This window comes from Schistocerca nitens, chromosome 1 (assembly GCF_023898315.1).
Source record: "Schistocerca nitens isolate TAMUIC-IGC-003100 chromosome 1, iqSchNite1.1, whole genome shotgun sequence".
Classification (NCBI taxonomy): Eukaryota; Metazoa; Arthropoda; class Insecta; order Orthoptera; family Acrididae; genus Schistocerca; species Schistocerca nitens.
The window spans coordinates 121,725,196-121,752,469 of NC_064614.1; the positions used below are offsets into that span (position 1 = coordinate 121,725,196).

General features: G+C 40.8%; 1 protein-coding gene across 1 annotated transcript in view; it reads right to left on the reverse strand.

Moving 5' to 3' along the window:
* Window positions 1–27,274, reverse strand: part of LOC126242541 (tRNA-dihydrouridine(16/17) synthase [NAD(P)(+)]-like) — a 255,688-nt gene that overhangs the window by 9,457 nt on the left and 218,957 nt on the right. Inside the window, exons 3-7 of the mRNA XM_049948095.1 lie at window positions 20,649–20,808; window positions 19,206–19,650; window positions 8,496–8,650; window positions 849–1,003; window positions 527–700 (exon numbers count right to left, since the gene is read on the reverse strand). Of these exons, the coding sequence (XP_049804052.1) occupies window positions 527–700; window positions 849–1,003; window positions 8,496–8,650; window positions 19,206–19,650; window positions 20,649–20,808 (1,089 nt within the window). The remainder of the gene's footprint in view (window positions 1–526; window positions 701–848; window positions 1,004–8,495; window positions 8,651–19,205; window positions 19,651–20,648; window positions 20,809–27,274) is intronic.

A 27,274-nucleotide genomic window follows, 5' to 3' on the forward strand; every position in this document is an offset into this window, starting at 1 on the left:
GTGAAAATGGTAACCACAGATTGGGTACATGACAACACACAAATGATTAACACTACAGAACTATACACAATCTCTGCTCTGACAGTTCAGAATTGTTTGAAGATAGAATATGTTGCAACCTATTGCTGATGCATCGAATCAAGAAGAATGTGGATATGTTCTGGTGAATTCCTTAACATACAATTTGCATGCAGCTCTGCAAAACACAAAAAATTATTATGGAGGACACTGACAAACAAGTTGCTAACAGGCTGCCTTCAGTACATAGAAGATAATAGATGATACATTATTGTGTAATATCTGATGTGAATACAGTTGCCACTTTAAGACAAGAAGTAGTGGCACACATTTGAAAACTCTTATGCCTTGCCACACAGCACACTCGTATTGGTGATAGGGTAGGATATCAAGGGAGGAGAGAGAGTGAAGGGGGGGTGGGGGGTGGGGGTGGATGGGGGGGGGGGGAAGAGACAATGTATCCTCGAGAAGGGAAAATTTATGAGCAACAGTGAGATTAAAATCTTACCATTGGATTGGGACATTCTGCACACTTCTCTACTCCCTTTCTTCCATTGAACACTTTGTTTGGGTTCCTCTGTAGTTTCCTCATCTTCTTCAATAACCTTTTTGATTGAGATTTGCTGCAAGTGGATTCTACACTGCTCTCCCTTTGCCTTTTCTGAGAGACACCATCATGATTCTGGAACAAGGAGATAATGTGAAAAGACACTGTACCAGAATTAGGCTTAATAGATGTGATACTCTGTAGCTATGTCACTATAGTCACAGAAGGATTAGAAGAAACAGTAATTATGATCATTAAGAAAATTAAAATGACAGATAGATACCTCTTTCTCTGCATCACCACCAACAGTCGTATCCAGCTCCACAGACTCTGAAGTGGCTCCAGCTGCCTGATTTTGTGCCACTTTCTGGAGGTGCACCTCTGGGGGATCACGCACATATGGCTGACAGATCCAGGGAGGCAGCACCAAATCATATCCTGAAATACAAATGTGTAAATGCAACAAAACGGTACACGATAGAGGAAATACATCTGATGCAATTCCTACCATTAACTTGCATTTAGAACTGTGCATAAACCCTTTTTTTTAATCACTTGTACAGATTTAACACTGCTGTAAAATGAAAGTGAAGTGAATGAGTCTGTAGAAATTATACGTATATGTATGAAGGGGTACAAAAAAATTATTATTTAAAAGCTATACATTTTCAAATTGTTTACAAAACAACCTTATCCCCTTCAAAATACTCTCCATTACAACTAACAAATATATCCCTCTCCTGTCTGCCACAAACCCTGTTGCACAATCTTCTTAAAACTTCTACATAAAAGGTTTGATTGATGGTATGCCCTGGAGTAACAAACTCTTGTATTTTCATCGAATCGAGCAGTTGATGGATGTACAGAATGAGGTTTGTCACCAATTGACATATTCCCATTTTTTAAACCAAGTAAACCATTCATACAATTGAGTTTTTCCCATAGTGTCATCTTGGTAAGCTGTTTTCAACATTAAAACAGATTCAGCAGCATTTTTATCAAGAAAAAAAAACAAAATTTAACAGCTGCACATTGTTCACTTAACCCGGTGAGGATGTGGTGCAAAAAGTGTACATCAAGGATATGGAGAGTCATACTGATCCTGTTTTTCATTTATATTTTTTAAGTATTTATTGGCACATTTTAACAAAAGATGGGAATTAAATTTAAGAATTATTTATTACCGTAATTAAAGGATTTTCATATAAATAAACAACATTAACCATACAAATGCTTTATTACTTAATTTTTACATAAAGTCTGCAAAATAATCATTTAAACAGCTCTTAACATTACATTTTTTTTTTTAAATCTACAAAACCATACATTCGCCATTTACAAAACCATAAATTTGCATCAGTAATTCAGATTTTTTGCTAAGCATTTACGAGATAAATCTTCTTCGAACACAAAATAAAAAATAAATTTTTGACATAAGATATAAATCATCACTTGCCATAGCACATTGTCACAGAATGGAACAATGTGTTCTTGACAAATGTACCTATGATAGCCTTCACAAACAATAGGTGTCTTATGTCTAGCATAGGGACACTCTTGACATCTTTTTCATACACCTTGGAATCCAGCAGTTGATTCTTGTGAAGATTCTCCACTAAATTCTCTGATTCTCTTACGCAAAGTGCTTGGCAGTTGAGGTATTTCTTGTCGGCCACTCAAATGTTCACTGACGAGCATACAGCATAGGGTTTTTATGAAATTACAACGCTTTTGGTTTTCATTGTTATTTGATCACTGAACAATAGCAGCATTTATGCTGGCCAAATTCAGTATTGCGTAAGTCTGAGGCCACATTTTTTTTTGTTGTGGCTTCATCATAAGTCGCTGACAGCTTATCTGCAACGTCACCTACACCTTACATGGAATTATAAAACATGTTTATCTCTGGTTTCTTTTATGTCCTGTCAATTCAGCAGTTTCAACATAGAGGTGAACACTAGACATAAGCAAAAAAACTTCGATTTTCTTTGGTATCCTTTTGAAAACTGAACTTAGATGAGTAGATTTCTCTACCATGAGTTTTGCAAAATTTAGGAGGGATTTGCCTCTTGTTATTATGCGCTGCTGTGACAGAAGTTAGCTCGTGTTCTTTCAGCAGATGTGAAACTAGTTCACAGCTCGTAAACCTATTATCAAAAGTCATATTATTGCTTGTTTTTGAAATGGGTTGCATCAGCTGATTCACCACATCAAAAGGTTTATTACTCAGTGAAAGCAGTTCCTCTGGCTGCTTGCCAGCATATATTTCAAGGTTGAAGATATAGAAATACTTTGTGTCAACCAAGGCAACTATTTTTATGCCATATTTGGCCGGTTTTGATGGAATGTATGTCTAAATTTGCATCTGCCTCTGAATGCAAACAGCATTTCCTGTATGGTTGTATATTCTCCAAGTACTAGGCTTTCTTGCAGTTTTCAACGAATATTTCAAATATCTGACATACTGATGCTAAGTTATCCAGCTGTTTTCTTTCTTCATGTGTGGATTTATGATCAAAACGAAGACAGCTTTGAATAAAATGAAAATGTTGCCATGTCATTGTCATCCGATATATTTCAACGCCTGTTCCGTCTGAAGTCCAAAGGTCAATGGTGTTGTGCCTCCCCAATCAGTAGAATCCAGAAATGTACAACAAGCTTATATAAGGCTTCAGCTCACTCATGGTCATTTTCTTCATAAAATAGTGGTTTACAACTACTTCACAAGCTGTTTTCCTTTCAGCAGTTTGCAAGTTTGTGTATTTCAAGATAATACAAAGCCTATTTTCATTGCAAAACAGACTCCACCATTCAACCTCTGTCTTTGCTAATCTTGCCACTAAACTCATGCCAGGTACCTGCCTGATGATATTTTCAGAACAGGTCCAAACTTGTTGCTGAGGTGGATTTTTTCACAACTTGGATCCATTATTACCAAAATAAAATGAACAGCGTGTCCAATTTTCCGATTGCTCGGCAAATTTTGGTAACGCAGCATTGTGGGCAGTATTTTGTAGCTCATTTGGTGGTATATTATCTGCTTTGTCACTGCCCTCACTTGCATCTTGCACAGTACCACTACTGTCACTGCCCTCACTTACACAATCTTCATTTTCACTACCATCTGTTGTAAAGTCACTTTCACTGTCTAATAATTTGCAAAATCACGTAAAAAAATGATGTATGCGCTCTCAGCCTCCCTTTCCTCATTATCCATTTTGACTAAAAAACCCAAAACATACGAAACATTCATAGAAAAAGATAAATTCAAAAATGGCACAGAAATATTACTTCGCAGTTGTGGAAGGGTCAAAAATACCCTCTTACTGTTTGCACTCGTTTATCTCTTTTCACGGAAGGCAGCTGACTGAGTGCGTGCATGCATTAGGGAGGGGAGTTCAGTAATTACAGCTACTGAGAACTTCGACAATGTGCAACAAAGAACTGCTAACAAAACAAAATGAGCAGGGTCAAACTGACTCTACCACACCCTCACCGGGTTAAACTTGCCATCATAAAAATGACACAAGAACAAAACAGCACTAGCAAAAACAATCACTGCAGATGAAAAGAGAAAGCCAGCTCGACAACACAGGCAGCACTGAACTGGCAATGAGTTGCACTATACACACCTAGCAGCAGAAATGCGTACTACACAAGCTCCACCCCAGACAATGTTTTTTTTTTCATTTTTTTGGGTACCCCCTTGTATGTAAAGCTATATAAGCAGCTGTTATGTCTTTGCTTGTGTGTAAACTTTTGTTTCCCCATTTAAGCGTCAACAGACTAGTTGTGTTAGTGACTGCAATATCTTAGTAGTTGTCATGGGTGATTATTCAACAGTGTGAAAGTTATTTGAAACTATGCAGAAATTTAGTGATGAACCACAGTAATTAAATCTATTGTGAAGATTGTTGCAAAAATTCTAATTTGTGGTTTCACACTATGTAACCTTTAGGTCAGTAACTGAGCTAATCACCACCAAGTTACAAATGAACTACTGACATTACAATACAAAGAGCACTGCTGATAAAAGTAGAGAACACTGGTAATTGAGTGTGTGACTGAAAAAGTCCCACTTTCTAGACACTTACGATAATGACACATCCACTCCATCTGATATGTAATATTAGAGTCAATACCCTTTTGTGTTGAGAAGTCTCTCTATATTGGCGAACTAGCGTAATGTGTAAGGAGCTTAGTGGGTTTATGAAAAGAACAAAATGTGGTATATGGTTTGCATCACAAACAGTGTGAATAACTTTTGTTGCTGCTTTAATGTGCAGCATCTGTAGGTAACACAAAATTAATGGAGCAAAGAGATTACTATGCTTATAAAGATATCTGGGTCCTCCTCTGGGCACAGCTTGTAGTTCCTTCATTTTCAACATGACGACCATAGGTATATGCCATTAATAAACATATGTGCCACCAAGGATGTGAGTATGAAGTAGGCAGCATTCTTATGGAAGAAGCATTTCTTGAATTCAGCAAAAAATGTCACAGCAATAGGTGTATAAAAGAAACTGAATAATGAGGTATTTGATGCTCCAAAGTAATCAGTCAAGTTGAGTGAGTATAAAACAAAAATTGGAAATCATGACAGCTGATTTGGAAAAAAAATGTGGATATGAGCAATTAAATGATGGGAAGTCCAGTTTAGATTATCAACAACATCATGAAAGGGATAGACTGCAACTTACTGTAAAGATGGCACACTGAGTTGCAGACTGGCACAATGGAAAGACAGAACCTTCTTCAGAGAAGAAAAACGCACACACATTCGCACAAGCAAATACACCTCACACACATGATAGCTATCTCTGACTAGAATACAACAGAAATGCATCAAACTGGAGCAACAATTTGTAGCAGGGCGGGGAAGGAGGAGGGATACCAGGGTATAGGTGGGGGAAACGGTGAAAACACCGATGGTGCACTGGAAGAGAGCAGCGCACACTAAGAATGAGGGAAGGAGAATTGTGAGGAGGTGATGGGACAGATGGGGTGGAAACAGCTCCCCACTCCCCTCTTCCTCCCCCACAGCCTCCCAACAGGCACTTGGTATCCCTGTCCTGCCACCTCTAGTCCCTGCATGTTCCATCAGGAGTGCTGATTCCTCTTCCCACACCTATACCCTGCTATCTCACTCTTTCCCACCCTGGTTGGGATTGTTGCTCCCATTTGACGTGTTTCTGTTGCATTCTAGTTGGAGATAGTGGTTTGTGTGTGTGTGTGGGGGGGGGGGGGGGGATGCTTGCTTGTTCAATTACGTGTGTGTTTTTCTTTACTGAAGAAGACTTCAGCTGGAAGCTTATAAGTAACAGCCTTTTTGTCGTGCCTGACTGCAACCGAATGTTTAATTTTTATGGTACACATTGTCGATATGAGCAACTAGGTATTTTCGAAGCAGATACCACTCATTCATTCTTTCCATATCCAAATCCTGCCTGAAGTAGAGTGTTCTGTGAGGTGGAACAAGTCAGGTTATACAGAAACAGCCGCGCAGGCTGCTTCTATTAAATATATTAACAACCAGACACACCTAGTGTCAATCCACTCACAAGGTTAATGGCAGGAATAACTTCTAGATTACCTTTCATATGCATTATAAATCAGGATATTATTTATATTAGTAGAAAAGCAGCTAATCTGAAGAAAAACTACTGCTTGTTTCAATCTACTACTTCATACTAAGTATTCATACAACTTTACTTATTTCAAAGAACACTACCAGCTGCCTATTTGGAAAATTTACAACCTGCTTTAAAAAAAAAATAGCCAGAATCTAAATCTATGAGTCCAAATATTCTGATATAGGCTAAAAGGTGTGACTGATAAGGTTTTCTTTTATTTCATACTAACTTTTCCTGGCCACATACTGCTGCGGCTCAGTCTGGTTAAATGGAAAAGAAAGAAAAGAGAAAACACATGTTACTAATACGAATGGGAATTGGATATACATCCTAATCACCTTCTCCCCGGTCTTCTTTCCAATTTCTATGTCCATCTCCTTCTCCTTCCCCCCTCCTTTGTCTATCACCTCCTCCCCCATCTCTCAGTGCACCTCCTGCTCCTGCTTTCTGTGTCCATTTCCTCCCATCCCTCTGTCCATCTCCTATTCCACCTCTCTGACCTTGAGCTTCGTTTATTGTTATCGCAAATTCAGATTCTGTAGTAGTTATAATCATAGGCCAGTAAGCCACAAATACAACTTTCCTGACTGCTAAAGATTTCCCCTTTAGATATTACAAATATATTTATATACTATATATATTAAAATGTACATCCTATGTCCATCCAAATGGATGGTCAGGAACTTCGCAATATTTTTGGTAATAACTTTTCCCCTTCATACATTACATATCTATTTATACATTACAGAAATAGGTATACAAAAATGTGAATTTTCAAATGCCATGTTGTGTCAAACTATTCAAGCAATCAGTGAAGATCTTTCATGTATTTAAGATTTTCAACAAATGACTATATACATTTTTATTTATAAAGGTTTAAATGTATGTTTGTTCAAAATCATATATCTCTGAAAGCTCTACACTGATTGATTTGAAATTTTGACACAACATTGCATTCAAATACAAGTGTGTTTTATACACCTACAGGACTACCATAAGGGTGTTGGTGCGTGGGTGGGTGCGCGCGCGTGTGTGTGTGTGTGTGTGTGTGTGTGTGTGTGTGTGTGTGTCTCTGTCTGTCTGTCTGTGTGTGTGTGTGTGTGTGTGTCTATATTATACGACACATTGTTAGCAAAAATCTCATATTCATTTGTTCACAATCTTAAATCTCCAAAAGATCTTCATTGATCCCTTTGAAATTTTGACACAAAGCTGCTTTTGAATATAAACATCTTTATATTAAAATTCAAGGTTGTGTCAAAATTTCAAAGGAATCAGTGAAGAAGTTTTGGATATTGAAGATTTTGAACAAACAAACATGAGGTTCTTGCTAACGACTTATCTCCTTAATTATTACACAGATATTTAGATACCTTATGGCACTCCAGTAAGCTCGTATTCAAATCCAATGTTGTATGAAAACTTTAAAGCAATCGGTGCAGAACTTTTGGAGATATACAATTCTGAACAAATAAACATTACATTTTTATTTGCACAGATTTGTTCATGCCTATCTACAACTTGCTAAAGACTTCTTCACTATAATACATAACCCAATTCTAAATCCTAAACTGGGGTGTGAAGTAGGCCTTTACATGGAAATTTTCCCACGATACTCCTGCAAAGTATCGAACAGAGGATACTAAAAGATTTACAAATCATATTTGAAATCATATGTCATTCAGTACAGTACTTGGTTATTTTACTGATTACTGTGCTGAGTTGAGTTCCCAAACTATAGAATGAAAAGCTTCAAGTTTCTCTGCTTCAGTTCCTAGAGTTACCCCAAATTTAAGTCTATCCCCATGATAATCCATCAGTCTGCAAAGCTAGTGATCAGCCACAGACTGCTGGCAAACATTTCTTAATGTTCAGTACATAAGTTGTGAATAAACATACTAGATCAAGTCCTTATTGTATATAACATGCAGATGTTGTGTTGTGTTCGATTTCTTGCTAAATTTCAATTTCATCCTTATTAATATCATTCTCATAAATGTTCAAGTCCAGAGGGAGGAGTTATCAGCACCACCACTTACTCGAAACAGCAGATTTTGTTATCTACAATGGTGTGAAGTGCAGCATCAAGGAATAAAGTGAAGTTTTGAAGATTGCGTGTTTGAAAGCTGTGTTACAAGACCCAACATATTGTTTATGTTCCTATCAATTACTCAACATTTCACATGGTATGTAATTGTCTTCCTCAAACTTGCATTTTTTTGTATACATAACTATTGTTCTTTTTCGTCAAACCTCTGTACAAGTATCAATCGAGCAAAATTATGAGTGCATACCTGTTTCCGGTGGTGGCTCCCATGGTCTCGGGGACAGTCCCTCATGCAGAGGCAGCAAACGATCACGCAGTTCCTGCACAGCATCACCCATCTCCTCCAATGAACCAGCTGTTGCTATTCGACTACGAATGTCTTTGTGTTCCTCAAGGCAGAGGCTGTACGCAAAACAACAGAGAAATTACCAACTCTTATTTCCCACAATGACAATATTATCAGCAAACACTAGTTACAATGTACAGCACTCACATGGCATATATTTCACTGACTACCAAAAGCAAAAATTGCTCCTGATGAAAATATTACTTCCAAAAGAACATGAAAATCAGTTTTCTTGCAAGTGTTGAAATCAGGCATTGTAAAAGTAGAGAAACACTGGATTACTCAGAAATAAAAATTAATACTGTCTTAGAAGAAGTTTGTATAATTCTTGATAGCTGCATATGAGACAACTGAAACATAGTTAAAAGGCATATGAATGAAAAATCAGACACTGAATCTTCAGTTCTCTGAACATCCCTCTAAGGATAAATTAGCACCCGTGATTTATTGACTGCCTGATGCTCATTTATAGTAGCCTACAATTTGATCAATTGCTGCAGTTCAATTATTCCCTCCATTTCCTTTTATTTCTCTCCAATTTTGGGGGCTTGATGAAGCTTTTTCCTCCTGTACTACATCCCCACCCCACCCTTCTCCATCACCCCAGCTTTAGAAGTCCCTAAAAGCTAGAGAAACAACATATATTTTTATTTTTTTTTTCATTTGCATCTCTGACTCCTTTTCTAGTTGTTTCTGCCTCTGCAACTGGTAAGTAGATGCTAAAATAATATGGAAACCTGGTGGAGCTAGCAAGTCTCAGAATTTCAGCATCACTGATTTTTCCATCTCAAAGATGGTAGGAAGTAATATACTTATTGACCCAATCACAGCAGTTATTGAGAGAATAAAAAAACACTTTCAGTTTCAGTGTATATTGTGTGAAAATTTTCACGAGTTACAAATATTTTGAATGGACACTGTTAAAGTGACATTCATTAACATATTTAATTATGATTGCTTTCTGTATGCTGGAAATAATAAATGTTTGTTGAATGAAAAAAGCTTAAAGCACTCCTGAGTAGGGAAACAAGACTAGCAGTACTTTTATGATTCCCACCCCCACCCCACAGCTCCCAAGCTGAATAGATGTGATGAAAAGTTTTGACTGCCTGATGACCTCCGATGTTAAGTCCCATAGTGCTCAGAGCCATTTGCACCATTTTTCAGTCATATGGGGTATCAAGTGAAATTTGTGATTGGATTGAGGACTTTTTAGTATGGAGGACGTGGCATGTTATCTTGGATGGAGAGCCATGATCAGATGTGGAAGTAATTTCAGGTGTGCCACAGGAAAGTGTGTTGGGACACTTGCTGTTCATGTTTTATATTAATGATCTTGCAGATGATATTAATAGTAGCCTCAGACCTTTTCCAGATGATGCAGTTGTCTATGATGAAGTACTGTCTGAAAGACTCTGCATAAATTAATTAGTCAAATCTTGATAAGATTTCAAATTGATGCAAAGATTGGCAACTTGCTTTAAATGTTCAGAAATGTAAAATTGTGAACTTCACAAAATGAAAAAACATAGTACCCTATGACTATAATATCAATGAGTCACTGCTAGAATCAGCCAGCTCATACAAATACCTGGGTGTAACACTTTGTAGGGATATGAAATGAAATGGTCATATAGGCTCAGTTGTGGGTAAAGCTGGTGGTAGACTTTGGTTTATTGGTAGAATACTGGGGAAATGCAGTCAGTCTACAAAGGAGATTGCTTACAAACCATTCATGCAGCTGTTTCTAGAATATTGCTCAAGTGTGTGGGATCCATATCAAACAGGACTAACAGAGGATATTGAATATATATGGAGAAGGGCAGCAGGAAGGGTCACAAGTTTGCTTGACCCATGGACGAGTGTCACACAGATGCTGAAGAAACCAAACTGAAAGGGTTTAAGAGAGACATAAACTATCCCGAGAAAATCTATTAACAAAGTTCCAAGAACTTGTTGCTCTGATCTTGTGCAATAAGGTCTTTCAGTTGTTTTAGCATGACCAACCTCTGCACTTCAGTCATTGTTAGCCCTGTCATCTCCATTCTCACGCTCACTGACATTTCTGTTTCCGTCTGTTCTCCTGGGTACCTCAGGGGTCACCCATGGCATCAAACATGATTCCACATAGCACTTAGACTGACATTCACAGAAGATGGTCCATCTCATCAATAACAACTTTAGAGCCTCTTAAAAAAGTCACAGTTTACATAGTCATGTCAGCTGGATAGATTATAGAGAGGCTACTATTCATTCCATACTTTTTTACCCAAAACCTGTTCCACAGATTTATTATTTTCTGCTTGGATCAAAACTAGGCATGCTTACTCCCACTCTTTTAGACATATTGTTTTGTTGCCTGTTTCTTTCACCATTATTTTCTGCTTAACTCTGCTTTTCTATCAATAGCACGTCAAACTCAGTATGCAAGATTTCTCTAGTTTTAAGCATAGCGGTATCTTTCTTTCATTTCAACTTGTTTTGTATAAAATGTCATCGTGATATTTTTGTGGGACATGAACTAGCAGCGCAGTTCCAATCCTTCCTGATCTGAGCTCTGGACTGTTCATTTTGCCACCTGCACAGCAGGTAAGAATGGTGGGCCAAGCCTCATTTCTGATTTTCTTAGACACAGCCTGGTCAGGAGGCCAAGTTGTTATGATGAAAGGTATTTGAGTCAATCTATGCCAAACAGAAGATCTCAGTTTTCCAATTAATGACTTTTGCTTTTGAGGAGCACTTCCACTTCAATAAAGCTACCCAATAAAAATATCACTAAATGGGGTAGCTACATCGCTACTGCAAGTACTAGCCTGAAATTTATCTTACTTTTCAACATACCTCCCTGTTAATTTGAACAATTTTTCCAGCGTTTGGCCAGACCTTGAAAACTGGCCATAAAAAATTCTTATGGTACCCGTTGCATCGTATGAGTGACCATAGGTCATAAGGCCTTATCATCTCCAAAGTGCTGAGGAAAATAATGAGGGGCTAAGTTGGAGCTGCAGGATTGAGGTACCAAATATTTTCTTCACTTGAGGACTGTGTCCTAATTGCTTCATCTCATCTTCACCACAAAAGCATGCAAGTTGCTGAAGTGCTGTCAAATAAAAAGACTTGCACAAGGTGCCTGAACAACCCCAGATGGGGTCTCCTGGCCAGTAACGCTGCAAGATCCTTTCATTTCAAGGCAGTCATGCAGATGCAGTGCTTGTTCACTTCCAAGAAGCATTTGATTCAGTACTACACAGTTGCTTGTTAATTAAAGTGCAGTAGTATGGGATATCGAAAGAAAATTATGACTGAATTGAGGAGTTCTTGGTGTGGTGTGGTGGTGTGGTGGTGGTGGTGGTGGTGGTGGTGGGAGGGGGGGGGGTGTACAACATGTCATGTTGGATGGAGAGCCACTGACAGATGTTGAACTAACTTAACTTCAGGAGTGTCCCAGAATAGTGTTGTATACTAATGATCTGCCAGACAATATTATTAACCTCAGACTCCTTAGAGAGATTGCTGTTGCCTATAACAAAGTAATATATGGAAAAAAAATCTACTCAGATGTTCACTCAGAGGCTGAAAAAATTTCAAAGTGGCACAAAGACTGGAACTTGCTTTAAATGTTCATTACTGTGAAATTGTGCACTGCACAATCCACATGAATGTCGTATCAAATGATTACAATGTCAGTGACTCACAGTTGAAATCAGTCTACTCATACAAATGTTTGGGTGTAACACTTTGTGGGGATATGGTCACATAGCCTCAGCCATAGATGAAGCAGGTGGTAGACTTTGGTTCACTGAGAGAGTACTGGGAGAGTGCAGTTGTAGTGGTTCTGCCTGCTTTATTTTGTTTGGTGTCCTTGGTGTTGATGTACTGTGTTGCTACACTGGCTGAAAAATGGGTTGTGGATTCCGACACTGACTATTGTAAATAATGTAGCCAACAGGTGCACAGTTGTGTTTCACAGTACTTTAATTTCACTGTTCACAACCCCCTAATAATACACAGTTGTATGGCCAGTGCACCATTGTTTAACTTTCGATAAGCCTCATTAATAGTTCGCAGGCAAACCTCCAGATACTGCTACAATAGTTTCCTGTTGAACATCTACGAGCAGTAAAACCTAACCACAAAGTTCATAGTTCTTGAAGAGTAGAAAGGTACGTATGGAACAGACACTGCCATTGTTTTTACACACAGCCTAATTGTTTAACACTTATTTCACAGTTAATTTCAAGCATTGTTGTTGTTCTAACCAACAAAGGTTTCTTGTCTGAAACTTGGCCGTGGACTGATTGTCTCGGGACCAAAAATCGGGCCCTTATATATCATCACAATAATAGGTACTGAAACTACACAATGTTCAAATTTAAATTTACAGAAATTGCAATTAAAACTTGACTCATTAAATTAACTGCATACATAGCAGATTCTTTACTTTTAACAGTTTCTTCTATTACAAGAGTTATGCCGAATTATTTGTTTAAATCATGAAATTAACATATATTGTTATGCAAACAATACTTTGGCAAAACTGATAATTACTTCAGAATTAATTAAGGACTGGCTTTGCTAACATGTTTTCAGATAGAGCTAAATGAATACTTTAAGAATACTAGCATTTGGTCTTTCAAATGTTTACAACTATCACAGAATTTATATTTGTTTATATGTCAACAATAGAATTTAAGTTACAAAACAATTACTGATTTCACCCTACAATAAAGGATACTAACTAGTAATAGTCAAAATAAATTAGAAAATCAATTACATACAAAAAAACTAAGCACAAAATTAGATCTGGACAGATCTGGGGATCTTGCTGGCCATGGGGATACTTCAACATCACACAGACATCTGTGGACACTGTTCTGTTGAAAAACAGTACCATGATACTGTCGCCTACTACTGTGTCGTCACAGTTTTTCCTCAATCACAACCAGTCCTAACCTGAAGTAATGCATGAAGCCTTCCCTTACCATGACACCAGGAATAACATCACTGTTCCCTCCAAAACATTAAATGAATGGGACATTCCCCCCTGGTACCTGTCATCTCATCAATGATGGTCATCTGGGGTTGTGCAAAACCACTATCCATAGCTGAACCCGATGGCAACATTACTCCACTCCAAACACAGCTGTTTGTGTTGTGGTGTCAATGACAGCTTCACAGCGAATGGTAATTTCATAGTCCGGCTATTGCCAGTCTTTGACTAAAGGTGCAAGATAACACAGAATGTTGCAGAGAATCCATTACTTGATCTCGAAAGGGAGCCACAGATGTGGTGGGGTTACAAGGTGCTTGATGCACAATAAGATGATCCTCCCTCCTCAGACATGGGCAATAGGAAATTTGACAACAAGTATGCCTGCCCTCACATTACAATGGACTGCAACATCGAGCCACTGCCACATCTGGAAGCTCCAAAAATTTGGATATTGCACAGTTCAGTCAGCTCGGCAAATGAGGACTCACAGTGAGATTCTATCAGTTGCTGATAAAGCTGTCTCACACGTGTATGCAGAATCTCCTTGTCCTTCTCAGTGATCGCTCAACATCTGATGCTGTTCACATCCCATATATAGAATGTCTCAAACATTCTGGATCATATTGAAACAGGTGATAGTGGGTCCACAACCAATTATGTAGGGAACCAATGATTGGAAATGCAACCTATGGCACCTTGATTGATCCATCAAATGACCCGATCTTAATCCCATAGAAAATATCTTTGACAATTTGGAATGGCAAGTGGATAGCAGTGATCAATATCACAGCAAATCGGTAGTTCTGCAGGATAAAATCATCAATGAAGTGTGATCAGCTGTAGATGGCAGACCTGAAGAAACTTTTGGACTCTCTTCCTTGCCCAATTGATGCCAATATCACATGGAAAAGGGTACTTTCCAATGTAACAGTTATTAAGGATTCTTTCCCTTCCACCTTTGAAATCCCTTCACATATGTTGTATCCTTTTCCATGCCCTTTACTGTGGATCGCAGAAGAGCTTCTGTGAAGTCTGGAAGGTAGGAGACGAGGTACTGGCAGAATTGAAGCTGTGAGGATGGGTCATGTGTCTTGCTTGGGTAGTTCAGTGGTAGAGCACTTGCCCGCGAAAGGCAAAGGTCCCGAGTTCGAGTCTCTATAGTTCTGCAGGATAAAATCATCAATGAAGTGTGATCAGCTGTAGACGGCAGACCTGAACAAACTTTTGGACTCTCTTCCTTGCCCGATTGCACCTTGTAACCCCACCACATCTGTGGCCCCCTTTTAATCTGTCAGCAAGTTTCATATCAGCACGCACTCCGCTGAAGAGTGAAAATCTCATCCTGCTAATTTAATCTTGTCCTCACAATCCTGATGGGAACAACATGTAGGGGCTGTAGTATATTCCTAGATTCATCATTTATATCTGGTTCTTGAAACTTTGTAAGTATGCTTTCTTGGGATTTTCAAGTGTTTGCTAATTTCTTCAGGATTTATGTCACATTCTCCCACGGGTCAAACAAACCTGTGGCAGCTCATGCTGCCCTGCTCTGTATACACATTTAGTATTCTGTTAGTTCTATTTGTTACAGGTCCCACACATGTGAGCATATTCTTTGATGAGTTGCAACAGTGAGTTGTATGCATCCTCCTTTGTAGAGTGATTGAATTTTCCAAGTATTCTACCAATAAACTGAAGCCCGGCATTTGTTTTACCTACAACTCAATCTATGTGGTCATTCCATTTCATATCCCGCCAAATTTTCATACACAGCTATCTGTACGAGTTGACTGATTCCAATTGTGGCTTTATAATAGTTTAGGCATACCATATTACATTTTTTGTTTTGCAAAGTGCAGAATTTTACATTTCTGAGCATTTGAAGCAAATTCTCAATATTTGCCTCTTATAAACTTCATCAAGACCTCGCCGAATATTTCTGGAGTTTTTCCAGATAGTATTTCATCAGTAAACCCCCACCCTGACTCTTTAAAAAAATAGAACTCAAAGATACAAAACAGCTTCAAATGTCTATTAAATATTTGACATTAGGCATGGAAGTGAGCAGAAGGTTATAAAAGGTTTGAAATTATGCTTAAAGTTTGTTGGAAGTTACTAAGTGCTCTCAATAGCAAACACTGAATGAGTGAAGTGTGGATAATTTGTGCTCAGCTTTAAGCAAAAGCAAATTCATCTCAGTGTTTGTGATGTCATACCTCTTGAAGTTCAAACACACAAAATCTCTAGCAACATTGCTGGGTGAGTTACTACGAGTGTAACTGAGGTCATAAATGCAACAAAACAGTTGACTGCAGGTTAAAGTGTGAGAGCTGACTGTCACCCAATCTGTCAACAAATTTTGGAAGCAAAAGTTGATGGCCTCTGCAGGAAGCCAGAGAGGCTACAAATCAATTTGAATTCAATGTAGCTGCGTATACGAATTATAAGCACTGCCTGGAATATGTGGATCAATTTGACGCACATGGCCTGTCAAGAAAGTCACTTCATGTATCAAATTGGCACAGATGGCAGCCAGTGTGTTAATTAACTGTAATTGGAGGACCAAGCAGAAGAGAATAAATCTCCACATACTTGTGTCTCCTTTTTTTAATGTGAGGGCGAATTAATAGATCATATCTGAAGGACACTGTTGTACCTTCCTATATCAATCTGCTTAATTGTTATTTTCATAACAAACAGAATAAAGTATGAATCAGAACTAATTTTATGTGATTTTTATGGTATTTTTTATTTCAATACTAGTTTCATATCTGCAGCTTCAGCCTTGTGTGTGTGTATGTCACATATTGCATGCATCTCCTCCTCCCTCCTCTCACTGTCTTTGTCCATTGCCTGCCCCCCCCCCCCCCCCGTCCCTCTACACCTCCTTGCACCCTCTGACTATCTGCTCCTTCCCCTACATCTCTATCCATCTCCTCTGAATCTATCTGTCTCCTCATCCTCCCTTGCCTGTCTGCACGTATACCCCCTGAAACGCATTCCGATACTACCAGTGCACTGTGCCAGTCGTGCAGGACAGCCTTGACATCAGGCATTTACTGCCAGCCTCACAGTTACTGAACAGATCCACAACAAAGTGATTTAATATTGCTCTGTCATCCTGTTCTGACACGGGGAGGCCACGACATTGGGACCACACATTTACCTCGAACTTTGTACACCTTTAGCAGGCCATTAAAACAACATAATGTGGAGGTAGTAAGGTGCACTACTCTGGCAACCCAGAGAAAATCGCAACTCGTGTGTGTAGGAGTAGAACTTTAGAGTTAATGGTGGTCAAGTGGTTAGCGTTCGAGCTTCGTACAACGAATGTGAACGAAGTGATGGTTCAAGTCACACTCAAACTTAATTTTTAATCTATATTTTTATCATCAAAGATGATGTGACTTGCCGAACGAAAGCGCTGGCAGGTCGACAGACACACAAACAAACACAAACACACACACAAAATTCAAGCTTTCGCAACAAACTGTTGCCTCATCAGGAAAGAGGGGAAGGAGATCCCCTCTTTTCTGATGAGGCAACAGTTTGTTGCGAAAGCTTGAATTTTGTGTGTATGTTTGTGTTTGTTTGTGTGTCTGTCGACCTGCCAGCACTTTCATTTGGTACGTCACATCATCTTTGTTTTTAGATATATTTTACCTACGTGGAATGTTTCCCTCAACTATATATATTAGCCCCCTATAACGTCTAAAGCTTAGTGTATATATATAGACACACACACAACATATCAACATACCAACACTTTCGTTTGGTAAGTTACATCATCTTTGTTTTTAGATATAGTTTTCCCACGTGGAATGTTTCCCTTATATATATATATATATATATATATATATATATATATATATATATATATATATATATATATACATATATATATATATATATATGAAATTCCATCTCTATCCATCTCCTCTGAATCTATCTGTCTCCTCATCCTCCCTCTCTCTGCTTGCCCTTGCCTGTCTGCACGTATACCCCCTGAAACGCATTCCGATACTACCAGTGCACTGAGCCAGTCGTGCAGGACAGCCTTGACATCAGGCTCAAACTTCATGTAAATACACGTGAGCGAATTTCATGTTATTTGACTACTTTCTATTTTTAATTAAATTTAAACATATTTATAACTATTGACAAATAAATGAAGAAATGGATAGAGTTTCCCTGGAAATGTTTGCCAGTCATGATTTGCGAAATCCCTTGTGCGTGTGATCTGGTAAGGTACCCAGAACTACTTTGCACCTCGACACTTCCAGCTGCAGACATAGAGGCAGGTCTCATCACCGTAATAAAATAAGGGAAATCAGAACTCGCAGGGAAAGATATAGGTGTTTTTTTTTTCCGCACGTCATACGAGACTGAAATCAGATAATTGTGAAGGTGGTTCGACGGATCCTCTGCCGAGCACTTAAATGCGATTTGCAGAGTATCGATGTAGATGTAGATTTGGCAGTTGACTTGCACATACGTGAGACATTGCTAATATACCAAGAACATGTAGTGTAGGTGCAAATATTTTGAGTATCACAGAATGTACGCTCGTACTACAAAAATGAAGGTTTGGGTGGGGCTCGAACCGTTGACTCATACACGTTCATCTTACGAAGTTCGAAAGCTAACCACTCGACTGCCACGAACTCTAATGTCCAGCACCTACGCACAGATACATCAGTTACCTGACAGATGCACCGGGTGATCAAAAAGTCAGTATAAATTTGAAAACTGAATAAATCACGGAATAATGTAGAGAGGTACAAATTGACAGGCATGCTTGGAATGACATGGGGTTTTATTAGAACCAAAAAAATACAAACGTTCAAAAAATGTCCGACAGATGGTGCTTCATCAGATCAGAATAGCAATAATTAGCATAACAAAGTAAGACAAAGCAAAGATGATGTTCTTTACAGGAAATGCTCAATATGTCCACCACCATTCCTCGACAATAGCTGTAGTCAAGGAATAATGTTGTGAACAGCACTGTAAAGCATGTCCGGAGTCACGGTGAGGCATTGGCGTCGGATTTTGTCTTTCAGCATCCCTAGAGATGTCGGTCGATCACGATGCACTTGCGACTTCAGGTAACCGCAAAGCCAATAATCGCACAGACTGAGGTGTGGGGACCTGGGAGGCCGAGCACGACGAAAGTGGCGGCTGAGCACACGATCGTCACCAAACGACGTGCGCAAGAGATCTTTCACACGTCTAGCAATATGGGGTGTTTTTTTGGTTCTAATAAAACCCCTTGTCATTCCAAGCATGTGTGTCAATTTTTACCTCTCTATCTACATTATTCCAATGTTTATTAAGTTTTCAAATTTATACTGACTTTTTGATCACTTGGTATATAAAACTTCTCTTGCGATTTTCTCGGAACTGCTAGAGTAGTGCACCTTCCAAATTGCACATTGTTGTTTTAATGGCCTACTAGACGTGTACTAAAGTGATGACAACGTCGCGGACTCCCCTTGTGAGCTACGTCTAAAACTTCATGTGTCTGGTTAGTTTAAAATCAAACGTAAAATCTGAACCGAACAGACAGGCAGGCAGACGAGAAAGCGACGTAATGAGAAGGCGTGGTGGCGACTGACCAGTGCTGGAAGAGCTTGAAGAGGTGCCCGCGCACGACGGAGGGCGGGCAGGGGTGTCGCGCGGCGAGCTGCAGGTAGCGCAGCGCGGGCTCCCAGGCGGGCGGCGAGCGGCCCGCGAACAGCGCCGGGTTGCGCAGCTGGCCCTCGGCGCTCATGACTGCGGCGGCGGCCGTCTCGCGCAGGCAGCGGCGCGCGTCCGCCAGGCAGCGCACGTTGCCGTTGGCGACCACGGGCACGCGCACGGCGCGCGCCACGGCGGCGATGTGCGGCCACGAGGCCAGGCCGGTGAGCGGGCCGCGCTGCTCGCGCGTGCGCCCGTGCACGGCCAGCAGCTGGCAGCCCGCAGACTCCAGCATGCGCGCGTACGCCACCGTGCGCTCCACCTCGGCGAACACGCGGATCTTGCACGTCACCGGCACGCGCAGCGCGCGCCGCAGCGAACTCACTGCAACACGCCGTCTACATACAGGGCATAACCAAAACAATGTGAATACCCGGTTTAATAATAAGGGGTTGGACCCCCATTTGCCCACAATACAACTCCGAATCTTCTTGGAATACTGGTGTATAATAAATGTGCACTGTGTGATCAAAAGTATCCGGACACTTGGCTGAAAATTACACTACTGGCCATTAAAATTGCTACACCAAGAAGAAATAGGTTTTCATTGGACGACTATATTAAACTAGAACTGACATGTGATTACATTTTCACGCAATTTAGGTGCATAGATCCTGAGAAATCAGTACAGAGAATAACCACCTCTAGCCGTAATAACGGCCTTGAGATGGATGTGGCGTATCGCCCGACGTGATTGTATGGGGTGCCATTGGTTACACGTCTCGGTCACCTCTTGTTCGCATTGACGACACTGAAAAGTGGACGTTACATTTCAGATGTGTTACGACGCGTGGCTCTACCCTTCATTCAATCCCTGCGAAACCCTACATTTCAGCAGGGTAGTGCACGACCGCATGTTGCAGGTCCTGTACGGGCCTTTGTGAATACAGAAAATGTTCGACTGCTGCCCTGGCCAGCACATTCTCCAGATCTCTCACCAATTGAAAACGTCTGGTCAATGGTGGCCGAGGAACTGGCTCGTCACAGTACGCCAGTCACTACTCTTGATGAACTGTGGTACCGTGTTGAAGCTGCATGGGCAGCTGTACCTGTACACGCCATCCAAGCTCTGTTTGACTCAATGCCCAGGCGTATCAAGGCCGTTATTATAGCCAGTCAATATATTTGTCCAATGAATATCCGTTTATCATCTGCATTTCGTCATGGTATAGCAATTTTAATGGCCAGTAGTGTAGAATAAAAGGTGGATTAAAAAAAAAAAAGTAGTGTGCATTTCTTTTGGAGTGACCCTCGTATTCCCTATTACACTGTCAAATTTCTTTGACATAAATATATGACATATAAACTTTGATCACACTCACCGATGTCGGCGAGCAGCGGCCAGTCGTCCTGCAGGAAGGCGCCGTAGCGGCCGCGGCGCGCGATGGCCTGCGGACAGCCCAGGTTGACGTCGATGGCGTCGCAGTGGTCCTGCGCCAGCAGCGCCGCCGACACCAGCGTCTCGGGGCAGTTGCCGCACAGCTGCAAGACAGGCGCACACACACACATATATAAACACACACATCACTCTGCCCTGCCGCTATGGTGGCACCCTCCATAAAGCACTCAACCGCAACACAGATGACAGAAGGATAGAAAAACAATTAAAATCGCTCAAAAGAGGAAAGGCAAAATGGTTCAAATGGCTCTGAGCACTATGGGACTCAACATCTGAGGTCATCAGTCCCCTAGAACTTAGAACTACTTAAACCTAACTAACCTAAGGACATCACACACATCCATGCCCGAGGCAGGATTCGAACCTGCGACCTTAGCGGTCGCGCGGTTCCAGACTGAAGCGCCTAGAACCGGTCAGCCACACCGGCCGGCCGAGGAAAGGCAGCTGGACCTGATGGGATACCAGTTCGATTTTACACAGAGTACGCGAAGGAACTTGCCACCCCCCCCCCCCCCCTATTGCAGCGGTGTACCGTAGGTATCCAGAAGAGCGTAGCGTTCCAAAGGATTGGAAAAGGGCACAGGTCATCCCCATTTTCAAGAAGGGACGTAGAACAGATGTGCAGAACTATAGACCTATATCTATAACGTCTATCAGTCGTAGAATTTTGGAACACGTATTATGTTCGAGTATAATGACTTTTCTGGAGACTAGAAATCTACTCTGGAGGAATCATTATGGGTTTCGAAAAAAACGATCGTGTGAAACCCAGCTCGCGCTATTCGTCCACGAGACTCAGAGGGCCATAGACACGGGTTCCCAGGTAGATACTGTTCCCCATAGTCCTTTGATGAACAAAATAAGAGCATATGGTCCATCAGACCAATTGTGTGATTGGATTGAAGAGTTCCTAGATAACAGAACGCAGCATGTCATTCCCAATGGAGAGAAGTCTTCCGAAGTAAGAGTGATTTCAGGTGTGCTGCAGGGGAGTGTCGTAGGACCGTTGCTATTCACAATATACATAAATGACCTTGTGAATAACATCGGAAGATCACTGAGCCTTTCTGCGGATGTTGCTGTAGTATATCAAGAGGTTTTAACAATGGATAATTGTACTGAAATGCAGGAGGATCTGCAACGAATTGACGCATGGTGCAGGGAATGGCAATTGAATCTCAATGTAGACAAGTGTAATGTGCTGCGAATACATAGAAAGAAAGACCCTTTATCATTTAGCTACAATATAGCAGGTCAGCAACTGGAAGAAGTTAATTCCATAAATGATCTGGGAGTAGGCATTAGGAGTGATTTTAAATGGAATGACCATATAAAATTAATCGTCGGTAAAGCAGATGCCAGACTGAGATTCATTGGAAGAATCCTAAGGAAATGCAATCCGAAAACAAGGGAAGTAGGTTATAGTACACTTGTTCGCCCACTGCTTGAATACTGCTCACCAGTGTGGGATCCGTACCAGATAGGGTTGATAGAAGAGATAGAGAAGATCCAACGGAGAGCAGCGCGCTTCGTTACAGGATCATTTAGTAATCGCGGAAGCGTTACGGAGATGATAAACTCCAGTGGAAGACTCTGCAGGAGAGACGCTCAGTAGCTCGGTACGGGCTTTTGTTAAAGTTTCGAGAACATACCTTCACCGAGGAGTCAAGCAGTATATTGCTCCCTCCTACGTGTATCTCGCGAAGAGACCATGAGGATAAAATCAGAGAGATTAGAGCCCACACAGAGGCATACCGATAATCTTTCTTTCCACGAACAATACGAGACTGGAATAGAAGGGAGGACCGATAGAGGTACTCTAAGTACCCTCCGCCACACACCGTCAGGTGGCTTGCGGAGTATGGATGTAGATGTAGGTATACATGTAGAACACCTACAGAGGCTGGACAAGAAAGATCGTCAACTCGCACGTGTGCGTACGGGAAGTCATAAACTTTTCATTACAAACTCCAAAACTAAAAAAATACGCAATTAATTTGTTGTTTATTTGCAGGTCCTGTGCGAGGCAGTCAAACAGGAAGATTTGAGGACTGGCTCGCTGCCATGGTGGGGCCTAGCAGGAGTGGGGGACTTAACCTTGGGTGTTTAGACAGGTGAAAGTTTTACAAGGGCGTGGAAGTCAGTCCAGTGCGCAACGTGCTGAGGGAGTTATGCCTTCATTTCAGCCCACATTTTATCATATTGCATCTTACACAGTACGAAGGCTGCACCCCACAAACGACAGACGGCCGGAGAGCATGAGAACGAAGTCGAGTCAGGCTGAAGTACGCGTAGAAAGCGGTGGTTCTGTTAGAAACAGCGTCAAGTCCATAACTGTGATTATAATTACTGTTTAAATGTTGGTGCGGAGTTCCGACTAAGATGATGAAATTATCCACACTTATGATTTCAAAAACCCAAATTTCACACTAAAAAACTTCAGTTGATGTTATACAGGGTGTCCCATTTATCTTGACCACCCTAAATAACTGTTTCTCCAGATGCAAATTACAAAATGTTTCAAAATGGATCAAATGGCTCTGAGCACTATGGGACTTAACACCTATGGTCATCAGTCCCCTAGAACTTAGAACTACTTAAACCTAACTAACCTAAGAACATCACACAACAACCAGTCATCACAAGACAGGGAAAATCCCTGACCCCGCCGGGAATCGAACCCGGGAACCCATGCGCGGGAAGCGAGAACGCTACCGCATGACCACGAGCTGCGTACTACAAATTGTTTCGAGCAAATGTTCTTCAGCTGTCAGGGGTACATCAATCAGCATGACTGCCTTCGTTGTAGCGCTGTTTTTTTTTTTTCTCTCTACAAAGATGTGAACAGTGGTATGAATTTTTTAAATAGCATCCTCTATTTTTTATTCGGTAATTCATTTCCTTTCCTAAAGACCTATTCAAAAATGTGTCACAATGTACCATTCACAGAAACACAAACTTATTAATTACATAATACAACATTGACTTTGAGCCTGGGATCACAAACTCGTCCACTTGCTGGAGTTGTCAGAAAACAAATGGAAACCAAGTAAATACATAACACAAATTTGACTTTGACTCTCCTGCACCATTGCCCAGGAGGAGAGCATTCAAAGGTGCTGAAAGTGGTGACCCTGGACACCGATACGCTGGTGCACTCGTTGAATGAAAGAATTATTTACTGCTTCCAGTGTTGCCTGCTGAAGAGAATTACAAGCAAGCACGATACGTTCCTGTGTGTCCTCTGGAGTTGTTGCAATATCGCAGTAGACAACGTCTTTAATGCATCCCTAAAGAAAAAAGTCCAGAGGATTTAAATCAGGTGACCTAGCAGGCCAAGTAACTGTTCCTCCTCGACCAATCCATCTGACAGAATACCTTCGGTTGAGAAAACGACGTGCACGCAAGGCATTATGTGCTGGACATCCATCGTGTTGATACCACATAAGCAATCTGGTTCTTAGCGGCACTTCATCCAGAAGAGGAGGAAGAATTTGTCTGAGGAAGTTGGCACAAGTTGTGCCGTTTAGACTACTATTGATGAAATAAGTGCCAATAATTGTAGTACCAAGCATCCAACACCAGATGTTAACTCTCCACTGACGCTGATGTTTCACCTGTCTAGGCCATCGTGGGTTGTCGCACGACAAATAATGTATGTTCCTTGTATTTACCAGTCCTTTGTTTGAGAAGGAACATTTATCGGTAAATAGAACACTGGAGAAGAAGTTCGGGTTGGCGAGGATTTGATGTTGTGCCCACTGACAGAACTGTACACGATTCTGGAAATCATTCCCATGCAATTCTTGATGTAGGTGTACATGGTAAGGATTGAACCGGTGACGTGTAAGAATACGATGTACACTGGTTTTAGGAATGCCAATCTCGTGTTAAGCTGTCATGAGCTCACGTGTGGATTCATAGCAATGGAAGCGAGAACAGTAACTTCAGCAGCTTCGTCTGTGCGAGTGCTACGACGATTGCATTGTCATGGGGGGTTGAAACTACCCATTTCCTGAAGCGTCGCAACAAGACGAGAAAACATCCGTCGAGAAGGGGGGTTCTTGTCAGGATATCGCTCTCTGTACAGTTCCGCTGCCTGCGTAGCATTTCACCTACCTCCAATAACAACAACAACAACAACAATAATAATAAAAAAACATGTCAATGCAGTTTGTAGAAAGAACAGCTTTTACTGCATGCCTACTCTGCACAACAGTATTTAAAAGGACTAAACTACTGTACTAAATGCACCCGTACATAAGAAAACAGTATTGCAATTACTGTTCTGCTAACTTTCATTTCCCTTAGAAACCATGGGCCCTGCCGTTGGTGGGGAGGCTTGCGTGCCTCAGCGATACAGACAGCCGTACTGTAGGTGCAACCACAACGGAAGGGTATCTGTGAGAGGCCAGACAAACGTGTGGCTCCTGAAGAGGGGCAGCAGCCTTTTCAGTAGTTGCAGAGGCAACGGTCTGAATGATTGACTGACCTGGCCTTGTAACACTAACCAAAACGACCTTGCTATGCTGGTACTGCGAACGGCTGAAAGCAAGGGGTAACTACAGCCGTAATTTTTCCCGTGCGCATGCAGCTTTGCTGTATTGGTTAAATGATGATGGCGTCCTCTTAGGTAAAACATTCTGGAGGTAAAATAGTCCCCCATTCGAATCTCCGGGCGGGGACTACTCAAGAGGACGTTGTTATCAGGAGAAAGAAAAGGGCGTTCTACGGATCGGAGCGTGGAATGTCAGATCCCTTAATCGGGCAGGTAGGTTAGAAAATTTAAAAATGGAAATGGATAGGTTAAAATTAGATATAGTGGGAATTAGTAAAGTTCGGTGACAGGAGGAACAAGACTTCAGGATTATAAATACAAAATCAAATAGGAGTAATGCAGGAGTAGGTTTAATAATGAAAAAAAAATAGGAATGCGGGTAAGCTACTACAAAGAGCATAGTGACCGCATTATTGTGTCCGAGATAGATACGAAGCCCACGCCTACCACAGTAGTACATGTTTATATGCCAACTAGCTCCGCAGATGACGAAGAGATTGACGAAATGTATTACGAGACATAAGGAATTATTCAGATAGTGAAGGGAGACGAAAATTTAATAGTCTTGGGTGACTGGAATTCGATAGTAGGAAAAGGAAGAGAAGGAAACGTAGTAGGAGAATATGGAATGGGGATAAGGAATGAAAGAGGAAGCCGCCTGGTATAATTTTGCACAGAGCATAACTTAATCATAGCTAAGACTCGGTTCAAGAATCATGAAAGAAGGTTGTATACATGAAAGAGCCCTGGAGATACTGGAAAGATTCAGACAGATTATATAACGGTAAGACAGAGATTTAGGAACCAGGTTTTAAATTGTAATACATTTCCAGGGGAAGATGTGGAGTCTGACCACAATCTATTGGTTATGAATTGTAGATTAAAACTGAAGAAACTGCAAAAAGGTGGGAGTTCAAGAAAATGAGACCTGGACAAACTGACTAAACCAGAGGTTGTGGAGAGTTTCAGAGAGAGCATTAGGGAAAGATTGACAAGAATGGGGGAAAGTAATACAGTAGAAGAAGAATGGGTAGCTTTGAGAGACGAAATAGTAAAAGCAGCAGAGGATCATGTAGGTAAAAAGACGAGGGCTAGTATAAATCCTTGGGTAACAGAAGATATACTGAATTTAACTGATGAAAGGAGAAAATATAAAAATGCAGTAAATGAGGCAGGCAAAAAGGAATACAAACATCTCAAAAATGAGATCGACAGGAAGTGCAAAATGGCTAAGCAGGGATGGCTAGAGGACAAATGTAAGGATGTAGAGGCATATATCAGTAGGGGTAAGATAGATACTGCCTACATGAATATTAAAGATACCTTTGGAGAAAAGAGAACCTCTTGTAAGAATATCAAGAGCTCAGATGGAAAACCACTTCTAAGCAAAGAAGGGAAAGCAGAAAGGTGGAAGGAGTCTATACAAGGGCGATGTACTTGAGGACAATATTATGGAAATGGAAGAGGAGGTAGATGAAGATGAAATGGGAGATATGATACTGCGTGAAGAGTTTGAAAGAGCACTGAAAGATCGAAGTCGAAACAAGGCCCTGGGAGTAGACAACATTCCATTAGAACTACTGATAGCCCTGGGAGAGCAAGCCCTGACAAAACTCTACCATCTGGTGAGCAAGATGTATGAGACAGGCGAAATACCCTCAGACTTCAAGAAGAATGTAATACTTCCAATCCCGAAGAAAGCAGGTGTTGACAGATGTGAAAATTTACGAACTGTCAGTTTAATGAGTCACGGCTGCAAAATACTAACATGAATTCTCTACAGACGAATGGAAAAAACTGGCAGGAGCCGACCTGGGGGAAGATCAGTTTGGATTCCGTAGAAATGTTGGAACACGTGAGGCAATACTGACCCTACAACTTATCTTATAAGATAGATTAAGGAAAGGCAAACCTACGTTTCTAGCATTTGTAGACTTAGAGAAAGCTTTTCATTATGTTGACTGGAATACTCTCTTTCAAATTCTGAAGGT